This window comes from Amblyraja radiata, chromosome 9 (assembly GCF_010909765.2).
Source record: "Amblyraja radiata isolate CabotCenter1 chromosome 9, sAmbRad1.1.pri, whole genome shotgun sequence".
In the NCBI taxonomy this organism is placed as follows: domain Eukaryota; kingdom Metazoa; phylum Chordata; class Chondrichthyes; order Rajiformes; family Rajidae; genus Amblyraja; species Amblyraja radiata.
In genome coordinates, this window is record NC_045964.1 from 22,154,435 (window position 1) to 22,167,827 (window position 13,393).

The 13,393-nt window shown below is 43.2% G+C and overlaps 1 protein-coding gene across 1 annotated transcript in view; it reads right to left on the reverse strand.

Moving 5' to 3' along the window:
• Positions 1–9,439, reverse strand: part of dcaf5 (DDB1 and CUL4 associated factor 5) — a 58,941-nt gene extending 49,502 nt beyond the window's left edge. The window contains exon 1 of the mRNA XM_033026857.1: positions 8,838–9,439. Within this exon, the coding sequence (XP_032882748.1) occupies positions 8,838–9,081 (244 nt within the window). The 5' untranslated portion in view covers positions 9,082–9,439. The remainder of the gene's footprint in view (positions 1–8,837) is intronic.
• Between the last annotated feature and the right edge of the window lie 3,954 nt (positions 9,440–13,393).

Sequence of the window (13,393 nt, forward strand, 5' to 3'; positions counted from 1 at the left end):
TATTTTGCTTGGGCAGCTTACAGCCCAGTGGTATGAATATTGATTTCTCTTACTTCAGGTAGCCACATCCCTCCTTCTCTCTTTATCCGTCCCCCACCCAATTCACACTAGCTTCTCATTTTCACCCAACAAACAGCTTACATTGGCATCGTTACTTTTTGCATATTTTCATTCATTGTTTTTTATCTCTCCACATCTCTCGTTTCCCTTATCCCTAACCAGTCTGAAGAAGGGTCTCGACCCGAAACATCACCCATTCCTTCTCTCCAGAGATGCTGCCTGTCCCGCTAAAGAATTGCAGATGCTGGTTTAAATCGAAGATAGACACAAAATGCTGGAGTAACTCAGCAGGACAGGCAGCATCTCTGAAAAGAAGGAATGGGCGACATATCGGGTCTAGACCCTTCTTCAGACTTCGTTTTACCAAAATATATTTTAACAAGACACCCAAAAGTAGCCATGATAATCTCAACTGATGAAATTGAGAAACATAGAAAATAGGTGCAGGAATAGGTCATTCAGCTCTTCGAGCCAGTACCGCCATTCAGTATGATCATGGCTGATTATCCAAAATCAGTACCCCATTCCAGCTCTTTCCCCATATCCCTTGATTCAGTTAGCCCTAATTCTCTTGAAAACATCCAGTGAATTGGCCTCCACTGCCTTCTGTGGCAGAGAATTCCATAGATTCACAACTCTCTGGTGAAAATTTGTTTCCGCATCTCAGCCCTAAATGGCCTATCGCATATTCTTAAACTGCGACCCCTGGTTCTGGACTCCCCCAACATCAGGAACATTTTTCCTGCACCTAGCCTGTCCAATCCCTTAAGAAATGTATACGTTTCTATAAGATCCCATCTTATCCTCTGATCCCCAGTGTTTACAAGCCCAGTCGACCCATTCTTTCATCATATGGTCAGTCTCGTCATCCTGTGAATTAATCTGGTAAACCTACGCTGCACTACCTTAATAGCAAGAATGTCCTTCCTCAAATTAGGAGACCAAAACTGCACACAATACTCCAGGTATGGTCTCACCAGGGTCCTGTACAACTGCAGCAGAACCTCCTTGCCCCTATACTCAAATCCTCTTGCTATGAAGGCCAACGTGCCATTTGCTTTCTTCACTGCCTGCTGTACCTGCATGCTTACTTTCAGTGACTGATGTACAGGGACACCCAGGTCTCGTTCCACCTCCCCTTTTTCTAATCTGACACCATTCAGATAATCTGTCTTCTTGTTCTTGCCACCAAAGTGGATTTATCCACATTATTCTGCATCTGCCATCCATCTGCCCACTCACCCAACTTATCCAAGTCACCCTGCAGCCTCATAGCATCCTCCTTGCAACTCACACTACCACCCAGCTTTGTGTCATCTGCAAACTTGGAGATGTTACATTTAATTCCCTTGTCTAAATCGTTAATATATATTGTAAATAACTGTGGTCCCAACACTGAGCCTTGCGGCACCACATTAGGCACTGCCTGCTATTCTGAACAGGACATGTTAATTCCTACTCTTTGCTTCCTTTCTGCCAACCAGTACTCTAACCATGTCAATACCCTACCCCCAATACTGTGTGCTCTAATTTTGCACACTAATCTCTTGTGTGGGGCGTTGTCAAAGGGTTTTTGAAAGTCCAGATACACCACGTCCACTGGCTCTCCCTTATCTATTCTACTTGTTATATCCTCAAAAAATTCCAGATTAGTCAAGCATAATTTTCCCTTCATAAATCCATACTGACTTTGACCCGATTCTGTCACTGCTTTCCAAAATGCGTTGCTATTCATCTTTAATAATCGACTCGAGCATCTTCCCCATTACCGATGTAAGGCTGGTCTATAATTCCCCATTTCCTCCATTCTTAAAAAATGAGGTTACATTATCTACCCTCCAGTCCACAGGAACGGATTCAGAGTCTGTATAACATTGGAAAATGATCACCATTGCATCCACGATTTCTAGGGCTACCTCCTTGAGTACTTTGGGATGCAGACCATCAGGCCCTGGGGTTTTATCTGCCTTCAGTCCAAAACAGTTTACCTAACACCATTTCCCCCACCACTCGCCACATCTTCCCATCTCCCCCTATGTCTGCCTTCCGCAAAGACCGCTCCCTCCGCAACTTCCTTGTCAATTCTTCCCTTCCCTCCCGTACCACCCCCTCCCCGGGCACTTTCCGTTGCAACCGCAAGAAATGCAACACCTGTCCCTTCACCTCCCCCCTCGACTCCATTCAAGGACCCAAGCAGTCGTTCCAGGTGCGACAAAGGTTCACCTGTATCTCCTCCAACCTCATCTACTGCATCCGCTGCTCTAGATTAGGTATGTTGCAAAGCCTACCTGAAGCGTCGCTGAAAATCTGTCGCTGCGGGTGTGCGCGATTTTGGCGCCGTTTAGAGGGGGGCGGGTTTAAAACGCGATTTTCTCTAGTCTGTTCCAATCGAAGATGTTCAGCCTAGTTAATTATTAACGATAAATCGCTGAAAGACCCCGTCGCAAAAGCTATTATTAGTTTTAAAGGCCTTGAATAATAGTTATAGTAGTTTAAAAATCAGTCTCTAAACCCGCGACCACCAGCAACCGCAGGGTCTCATAAAGCAGACAACTGAAGGTAAGCTGTATATTTTTACATTAAAAAGGGCTTCTAAAGATCCCTTTATACAAAGTTTAATATTGCGAGTAGCTCATTTTGGGCCCATTATATCCCGCAGTATTTTTCTCGGCATTTGGTGGCACAAATCTACCGCAATGTGAACGTTCTAAACCAGCACGTTCCACAGGGACCCACTGGAAAGCTGATTTAAATGGGCATTTATTTACAGCAATTGAACACTAAATTCCTTCCATTTGGTCTATAAATTAATGTAAATGAGATTTAAAAATCATGTTTTATTGTGAATTATTTGTGAATATTATTTGGACATTTAGGCTATTTAAAAATGTTAATCATTTATTAAGAAATGGATAGATGTTTAGATCTAGTAATTGAAGTCTGAAATTAGCTACAATTAGGTAACTAACTAATTATATGCTTTAATTTCAGGTCATCCAAGTAAGATTATTTTATATTTGTTTCAGAATGCTTCAATCTATGATAACTGAAAATTTCATTCAGTTCTCTTAATTTTTAAGAAAGTTATGGGCTTTTGACTGTTCACGATCACAGCTTTTTTGTTATGTCCATAGAAAATCAATAGGGAACAAGATGCTCATTTCCGAGTATGAAAATGGCCATAACTTTTTAAATACTTGAGATATGAAAGTGAAATCCGAATTCTGAACACACTATGACAACAGCACATATCCTCCCCATGCATGTACTGTATATTGTATGATGTTGTGTTTTATGTTATGTTTGACGGGAATCAGCCTACCTTGTAACATCCTGTACTGAACCTGAATTCCACCAGCTTGACTGTGTGGTCATTAAATAATCTAATCTAATCTAATCTAAAATTAAACTTATTTTTATGCTTTATCTGATGGGATAAATTGCAGACTTGATTTTTTAAATCTCAAAATTTTGTAACATTGCTATCTAGATGTCAGCTGATTTACATCGGGGAGACTAAGCGGAGGTTGGGCGATTGTTTCGCCAAACACCTCCGCTCAATCCGCAATAACCTACCTGAACTCCCGGTGGCTCAGCACTTCAACTCCCCCTCCCATTCCCAATCCGACCTCTCTGTCCTGGGTCTCCTCCATTGCCAGAGTGAGCAACACCGGAAATTGGAGGAACAGCACCTGGGTTGCTTGCGTCCGGATGGCATGAACATTGAATTCTCCCAATTTTGCTAGCCCTTGCTGTCTCCTCCCCTTCCATAACCCTCGAGCTGTCTCCTCCCATCCCCCCGCCCTCGGGCTCCTCCTCCTCCCTTTTTCCTTCCTTCTCCCCCCCACCCCCCATCAGTCTGAAGAAGGGTTTCGGCCCGAAACGTCGCCTATTTCCTTCGCTCCATAGATGCTGCTGCACCCGCTGAGTTTCTCCAGCATTTTTGTGTACCTACCATTTCCTGACTAATGTGGATTCCCTTCAGTTCCTCCCTCCCACTAGATCCTCAGTCCCCTAGTATTTCTGGGAGATTGGCTCTGTCTTCAACAAGGAAGATACAAACAAAGTAATTGTTTAACTGGTCTACCATTTCCTTGTTTCCCCATTATAAATTCACCTGCATCTAAATAAACTTGTAGTCAGTTTTTAAATTTCCCGCAAGCTTTCTTTCATGATTTATTTTCCCCCTCTTAATTAACCCAAGTCCTCCTCTTTCGAGTTCTAAATTTCTCCCAGTCCTCCGGTTTGCTACTTCCTCTGACCAATTTATATGCCCCTTCCTTGGATTTGACACTATCCCTAATTTCCCTCGTTAGCCACGATTGAGCCGCCTTCCCCATTTTATTTTTACACAAGACAGGGGTGAACAATTGTTGCAATTCATCCATGCGACCTTTAAATCTTTGCCTTTGCATCTCCACCGGCAATTTAATATTGTATTCAAGCTATCGTGCTTCGGTGACAAGGGCGGCACAGTAGCACAGTCAGAAGGGCTGCTGCTGTCTCACAGTTCAAGTGGCCCGTCTTTGTGGAGTTTGCATGTTCCTCCTGTAACTGCGGGAATACTCTAGTTTCCTCCTTCTTTCCAAAGGTGTGCAAATTAGTAAATTAATTAGCTGCTGTATATTTCCATCAGTTTGTGCAATTAACTGATAAAGTATGGAAGTATGGATAAAGTATGGAAGTATGGAAGACAGGAATGTCGAGAGAATAAAATGGGATAAGTAAAAATAGTAGGTACACAAAATTGCTGGGGAAACTCAGCGGGTGCAGCAGCATCTATGGAGCGAAGGAAATAGGCGACGTTTCGGGCCGAACCCCTTCTTCAGACAATATCATGCCATCACTAAGTAAAAATAGTGCTTGACGTCAATGTGGATTGAAGGGCCTTTTTTGTGACGTCTGCTTTTACCATCAATTTTATTTGTGGGAGCCTAGCTATATAGCCTACTCTAATAAACCAGCAAAGCTGCTTCATTTTTTCTAGCATGCATATAACTTTTGACAAAACCATCATTAGATAATCAAATTTGGGTACAGTTGATTGCTTTAAATATATTTGCACATATACTCAAGAAGTACACAATTATAAAAAAATCTTGGGTTTTATCTGGAGAAGATTTGAATACTATACCGTGGATGTGATATATCAATTTAACACCCAGATGTTACTGCACGAGTACTGCATCCAGATTAGGGAAACAAACTTCAAGCATACAATGGCTTTGAAAAGGGTGCAGTAGTAATTCACCAAAATAACGATAGGGTTCAAAGGATTGAATGCTGAAGGAAGACAGCAAAAGCTGCTTTGTATTCTCTTCAGTTTGATTCATTTACCCATCAATATTCTAAAAAAAATGATTATTAAGGGAATCAGAACATTTGATACAAATAAACTATTTTCTTGTGGTCATAACTCAATTTAAGCTGGTCTGCACAGCATTGAAATCATGGCCATTTTTCAATGTGATGGAGATTTGCAACACTCTCCAATTGACAGGTGTTCAGGTTGGGTCTGAAAGGCCATTCAATTCTAGAACTCATTACAACATTGGCCCAAATGTGGATAAATTAACTGGATTTTTGAAGAGAGTGGTAAAAGTGACAGAACACAAAGACAATATTTCACTGAAAAAACATCAAGGAGCCTTGACAAAGCCAGTATGAATCTGGTATATGTGTGTGTGTGGGGGGAGGGGGGAACTGCAGTTATATGTAAAATTAAAAGGAATGAGTTGTAGTTTTTGGGAGATCAATCATCTCAATATCATGATAATCACCATCACCATAATCACTGTTAGATTTTTTGTCAGGGCATCATCATAGAGTCACACAGCATGGAAACTGGTCCTTCAACCCACCTCTCCCATGTTGACCAAAATGCCCCATCTAAGCTCGTCCCGTTAGCCCGAGTTTGGGCAATATCGCTCCAATCCTTTCCTATCCATTTTCTACCACATTAATCACCTTCCATCAGTCCTAATGTTAACAGTGTAGATGTTTACTAATAATTGTACAGCATTTAACTACATTTATAACTCAAATAATGAATCAGCATCTTCCCTCGTGTAACAGGACCAAGGTACCAATTCACCCTTGACTGGTAAATGGCATGGACGACTGTACAGTACAAGTGTGAGGACGCCATCACCTCCAGCAAGCCTGCCCTGCTGTTCAACAGCATTATCATCATTGAATCTCTACAATTTACAAAGAGTTTCACAAATGATTGGAAACTTAATGGATCAGCCACATAAATACTTTGGCTATGGCCGACATGGCAATCTGCCCAACTTGAATTCTAAAGTCTTTTCAATACTACCTGAACCACCAGGTGGTGCCAGTAATAGCTGCCTCGCCAACAATCTGCCTGTCTTTTCCTTCTTAGTGTTTTAATTGTATGTGTTAAATGTATGTTTTTAGTGTTCTTTAGCTTGTTTTATGTGGGGGATGGGGAGTTGGGGGAAACTTTTACTAATCTCATTCCTCGACGGAGATGCCTTTTTTCCCCGTATTGTATCTCTGTCCACACTGCGGCCTAACATCGACGATTTGGAAACCGATTTTGAGAGCTCCACCACGGTTGCCTGCGGACTTACCATAACGGAGCTTACGATCCCTTTGCTAGGGGTCGACCTCGGAGCTCCAACCGTGGGTGCTTCTGGACTTAACATCACGGAGCTCGCGGTCTCTGGTCAGAGACCGACTTCAGGAAGTCCAAGCCGCGGGAGGTTTGACCGCCCCGACGTGGGAGTTTTGATCGCATCCACGCGGGTGTTTCGATCGACCCGACGCGGGAGCTGTGATCGCCCCGACGCGGGAGCGTCGACCACCCCCAACGCAGGGGCTTCGATCACCCCGACGCAGGAGCTTCGATCACCCTGACAAATGGTTCGACAGCCCCGACCGCGGGAGAATAAAGAGGAAGATGATTGGACTTTTTACCTTCCATCAGTGAGGAATGTGGTAAATCCGCTGTGGTGGATGTTTGTTAACTTTTATGTAGTTGTGTGTTTTGTTGCTTTTTTTCTCATATAGTTGTATGGTAATTCGCATATTACTGTACCTTAATTGGTACATTACAATAAAAGACCTTTGAAACCTTAAAGGTAATTGATAATCTGATAGTGCTCCGAAACGAGATCCATGGTAAATTAGGCTGTTTGACTGGCACTCAATCCATTACCATGAACATTCATTCATTTCACCACTGGCATACTTTGGCTGTGGTGGACATACAACTAACGCATTGCGAAAAACGTGCCGACATTTCAGCACTAACACGTCGCAAATATGTGGCATCCACCACCAAGAGCAGAGCAGCAACAAATTGGAACTTCATTTCCAAATCTTTCACAATCTGAACTTGGAAATAATCACTGTTCACTCACCATTGCAAAGTCAATTTTTTTTAAATTCCTGACTTCTTTCAAGTGGAAATACTTTCATCTCAATACTTTTGAGTGGTATAAGACAATGACAGATCACCACCTACTCAAAGGCAATTAGAAATTAATAATCAACATCAGCCAAGAATATAAAGAAAATAGTGAATTATTCTGAAATTGATATATTTTACTAGATAACAGAGAATATGAATTGACATTAGGAATTTAATTGCAAATCAGTTGTAATTTAATTGAATGGGGAATTGATCCCATATCTTTGTAACTTTATTCAGCCTCGTCAGAGATATCTGCTTATTTCCTATTCTGGCTTCTTTAGCATCTCTGATTTTAATTGCTGCACTTTGGAAGCCATTGCTCAGATACCAAGTTAGGAAATCCACTTCTTAAACCTCTCTGCCTCTACAGTTATCTGACCTTGTAACTCACTGCAGTGATATCAAATTTGTTTGATGACACATTATTTGAGGTACCAGAGCCATTTTCTATTACATATAAATATATTTACACTATATGAAAAGCCAGTGATTGAATAAAGGTTTGGAGATATTCAATGACCTACACTTATTTCAAAAGATTTGGCTTGACGTTTGTTACCACTCAAGTCTATCTCGTAGAAAGGTGAGCTCCTTTGCAAAATTATGTTTCTAACATCATTTAGCACAGCGACACCGGCCTTTCAGCAGCCTACCACCACTCAAGATCTTAATGTTCCTCGGTGCAAACCCTCGTTAATGCCCCCACCATTGCACCAGTTCCTTTACCTTGATTTTGGAGTTACCTCCCTGAAACTCTCTGTTGTTCTACTTCTTTCCCCCTTGGCAATGCTCCTGAACATCCATCGTTATGCCCGTCCACCATTACACGGTTCATCGTCAAGTACTGTCTAATTCTGTTTCTATCTAGTGCTAGGATGTTCAAATGCACGAGGAGCTTTGCAAATACCCTGCGGTCACAGGCTGACAACGTAATGCTGTAAACAGAATCATTTCCCTTTCATTGCTAATATATGGTAACATATGTCCCCAAAAGCATTGACAAATTAGATGCCCCCCAACTTGTCGGCCAATACTGGTCAAACATTCTCGGCCCCCACACAAACACGAAGTGGGAGGTTAACACCTGGAATATTAGCTAGAAGCAGAGACAAGGGGCAGGGGTGACAGGTATAGAAGAGGCTGCGGCGCGGCCTGCAGCGCTTCCTCAGCCGCGGCCTCGATTTCTGGCGGCCCATGAGGCGTAGGGGGTAGTGGGGCGGCCTCCTGCAAACATGGGAGGGGGACGAGGGGTAGGTATCCATAACAACTGGCAGCCCCCATGAACAGGCCTGGTTCCCGTCCCCACCCCGCCCTGCCCACGGCCCCGTCTCACCGGACACCAACAGCTCGCCAGCGCCGCTGCTGAACTCGATGGCGTTGACGCAGCCGAAGTGGCCGAGCAGATCCTTCTTGAAGAGGTTCCTGCAGCCCGACAGCCGCTGGCGCTGGAAACCCTCCTTGAGGAAGCGGTCGCCGCTCAGCGCTCGGCGGCCCAGGAACCGCAGCAGCGGCCCCGGCCCGGGACCGGGACCAGGACTAGGACCAGGGCCCGGCTGACAGTGGCCCAGCTCCCGCATCGCTCCACTCGCTCAGTCGTCGCCACCGCCGCCACCTCCCCTCATCAACTCGGCTCCCTGCAGCGGATTAACGGCAGCCGCGGCCCGACATCCACACAAGACGCTGCAGTGCAGCCTCCTCCTCCTCCTCCTCCTCTCTGACCAGCCGCTCCTCACCCTTCTGAACTGGAAGTGGATGATGCCCCTGGCTTCAACACTTGCTACAATCACAGCCACAACCAACAACGTTTACAACGTTGCCCGTGGCTCGCAATTTCACTCCACCCCCCGCCCCCGAAATTAAAACCATTTTGCAGAACAAACTGATCACTGCGCTCATAAATAATGCCGCCTGGTTCTGTGGAATTAGGGATGTCAACTTCTGGGGGTGGGATTAAACCCAAAAGAATGAGTGAGACTGGTCACATGCCACTTGTATATAGGCAGAGTTTAATGATCATATCTTTGAAACAAATATACAATTTTTAAAGTGGAGAACTTGTGTGTTGTCTTTTGCAACATCTAAAAAAAATTGCTGTTGTTGCATCTGTGACCCATGTTTTGCTTTCTTGTCCATAACTGATCTTTTATACACAAACATCCCTGCTAGCAGTTAATCAGGCAGTACTGTGGACAGAGGAAAATAGTTAACATTTCCTGTGTCATCAACAAACATGTTTTTACTCAGTATATTTCCAGCATTTTCTATTTTTATTTTGGATTTACAGCATTTGCAAATTCTTCAGTCATTTAATCACTCTGCTTTCCACTCTTCGTACACATTTATCTTTGCTTGTCAGCCTGCCTCTAAACGTGGTTAAAACGATCCCACTTCTAAGGAAAAGTAATTAACCTCAAATTTTAAGTCCATAAATGAAAATGTATTACAGACCATAAATGGCATATTTGCGAAAAAGACTACAAAATGTTGTGACCACTGCCCAGTCCATCACCGGCTTTAACCTCCCCACCGTCGAAGGGGTTTATCGTAGTCGCTGCCTCAAAAAGGCAGCCAAAATCATCAAGGACCCACACCATACTGGCCACACACTCATCTCACCATTGCCATCAGGAAGAAGGTACAGGAGCCTGCAAACTGTAACGTCCAGGTTCAGGAACAGCTTCTTCCCTAGAGCCATCAGGCTATTAAACACAACAACTGAATAAGCTCTGAGCACTGAATTGCAAAAGACTATATTATTATTGCACTATATTTGGTATTTATTGAACTTTTTCTTTTTTTCTCTTCCACCGTTATGTATTATGCTTATATATTCCCCCTCATGGGGGACCCGGGGGGGGAGAAGAAGCTCCGAAAGCCGGCCCACAGCCAACCTCTACCGTGGTCGCGGCAGGGACTTACTTACCATCAGGAGCGGGGTCCCTCGCCAGGGATCCCTGGAGAGGAGCTCCAGACCGCCGGCCCTGCAGTGGGAACTTTAAATTTACAACCGCCGGCCTGCAGCCTACACCAGCCTGAAGCCGCGGTCTCCGGTGGGGAAGAGCCGATTCTGGACTTACCTGGTCTTTTTACCTTGTCCTATTACCATCTGCGGAGGGTTGAGGTCCTGACCACGGGGGAAAATGGAGGAGGACTGGCCAAAATTTGTGCCTTTCACCACAGTGTTGAATGCTGTGGTGGATGTTTGTGTTACACTTTTAGTGTGTTTGTGTGCTCTTTATCATTGTACCGCTGCTGGCAAATTCGTTTCACTTGCACTTTATGTGCAATGTGAAGAATAAAACCGTATTGTATTGTATTGTATTCTGTTGTGCTGCAGCAAGTAAGAATTTCATTGTCCCATCTGGGACATATGACAATAAAACACTCTTGATCTTAATCATGCTTTCAGGCAACTGAACCATCCTCCCAACAACCACAGAGCAATCCTGCGCCATTATCTACATCATTGGAGACCCTCGGACTATCTTTAATCGGACTTTACTGGATTTTGTCTTGCACTAAATGTTATTCATATTTTTCCCTTTAAGATATCTGTACACTGTGGATGGTTCGATTGTAATCATGTATTGCCTTACCATTGGTTAGCAATGGTTAGCATGCAACAAAACCTTTTCACTGTATCTTGCTTCATGTGACAAACTAAACTAAACATTGACACAGCTTGTGGAGTGGCTGCCTCACAAGTCCAATAGCCCAGGTTCAATCTGGTGCTGGCTGTGTGGAGTTTGCATGTTTTCCCTGTGACCATGTAGCTTCCTCCAGGGTGCACCAGTTTCTTCATGTCTTAAAAAAATGTGCTTGTTGATAGGTTAAATGGTTCACTTCGATCACCCTTGCGAATGGCCCCAAAATAATAGTTCTTCCATCCAATTCCAAGATAATAATAATCAGGAAAGTGATATAAAATGATACAGGAAAGAACTCAGGTGGGCGATTAGGGGCGGCAAAAAGGGCCATGAAATGCTTTTGGCAGTTGAGATTAAAGGCATTTTATACTTACATTAAAAATAAAATGGTGTCCAGGGATAAGACAGTACCATTCAAGGATAAAGGGGTTAATTTGTGTTTGGAGTCAAAGGATATAAATGGGGTGCTAAACCATGGAGGAAAGCGAGTTCATTGTGGAAAAAACTAATATGCAAGTGCAGTTTGAAATAAAGAAGGAGACGGTGTTAGGGTTCTGCAAGAGCCTTAAGATGAATAACTCCCCAAGGTATGATGGGATCTATCCCAGGTTATTAAGCGAGGCAAGATGGGAGATTGCAGGAGTCTTGGTGAAGATCTTTCCATCTTGTCTAGCCATAGACGAGGTCCCTGAGGACTGGAGAGTACCCAATGTTGGTCTGGACTGGGGTGTACCCAGCACACTGATGCAATTATAAAGGAGGCACATCAACGCCTCTATTTCCTGAGAAGCTTAAGGAGATTCGGTATGTCAGAGAGGATTCTCTTGAACTTCCATAGGTGTACAGTAGAGAGCATATTGACTGGTTGCATCGCGGCCTGTTTCGTCAACTTGAATGCCCAGGAGCAAAGAAGACAGCAAAAAGTTGTGACCACTGCCCACTCCATCACAGGTTCTGACCTCCTAACCATCAAAGGGATTTACCATAGTTGCTGCCTCAAAAAGGCAGCCAGCATCATTAGAGACCAACACCACTCTGGCCATACTCTTATTTCACTCCTGCTATTGGGAAGAAGGTAACGGCGCCTGAAATCTGTAACGTCCAGGTTCAGGAACAGATTCTTCCCCACAGCCATTTGGCCATTAAACACTACAACCTCAAATAAGCTCTGAATTACATAGACTATTTTTGTTATTAATGCACTATTGTTTGTTTTTTGTGTGTACGTATATATATATATATATCTATAATATATACATATTGTAGATACACACACTGAACTTTTTATTCTCATTTATTATATTGTTTACAGTGTACTATGTTTACATATTCTGATGTGTGGCTGCAAGTAAGAATTCCATTGTTCTATCTGGGACACATGACAATAAACACATTTGACTCGTCAGGTTCACTTATTAAATTCCCACTTGTTAGTTTAAAATAAAAGACACAAAGTGTTGGAGTAACTCAGGCAGCATCCCTGGAGAACATGGATAGGTGGTGTTTCGGGTTGCGATTCTTTATTCAGACGAAGTGTCCCGACCAGAAACGTCACCTATCCATGTTCTCCAGGTTTGCTGCCTGACCCACTGTTATTGCAGCACTTAGTGTCTTTTTTTGAAAAACAGCATCTGTATTTCCTTGTCTACCCACATGTTAGTCCTTTAATTTTAGAAATATCTGCATAAATAATTGTTATCAATTTAAACATTTTGAGCTAGCTTTATCACACTCAAATTCTTCCTACTTTCATAATCTTTCAGCTACTCTTTGCAGTATTTTATAATCTCTCCAATCTGCCACACACATCTTTGTGCAATTAAATGCATTATGCATAAATCTGGTACTATCTTTAACATTTTTTTCTTAGATATTTGGATCTCCCTTGGAATTTTAATTTATGATGGGAATGTATAAGGTCATAGAGTCATTCAGCATTGAAATAGGTTATTCGGCCACATCGTGTCTATGCTGACCAGTGGGCACCTAATTGTCTTAATCTCATTTGCCAGCCTTTGTTCCACAGCCTTTTATGCCTGGTAATGCAAGTGCCCATCGTACCCAACTTCTTCAATGCAGTCAGCGACGCTGCTTCCAGCACCATCTCTGGTAGTGACAAAACTTCAGACTTCAGACAGCCTGAAGAAGGGTCTTGACCCGAAACGCCACCCATTCCTTCTCTCCAGAGGTGCTGCCTATCCCGCTGAGTTACTCCAGCTTTTTGTGTCTATGATTATGTTGA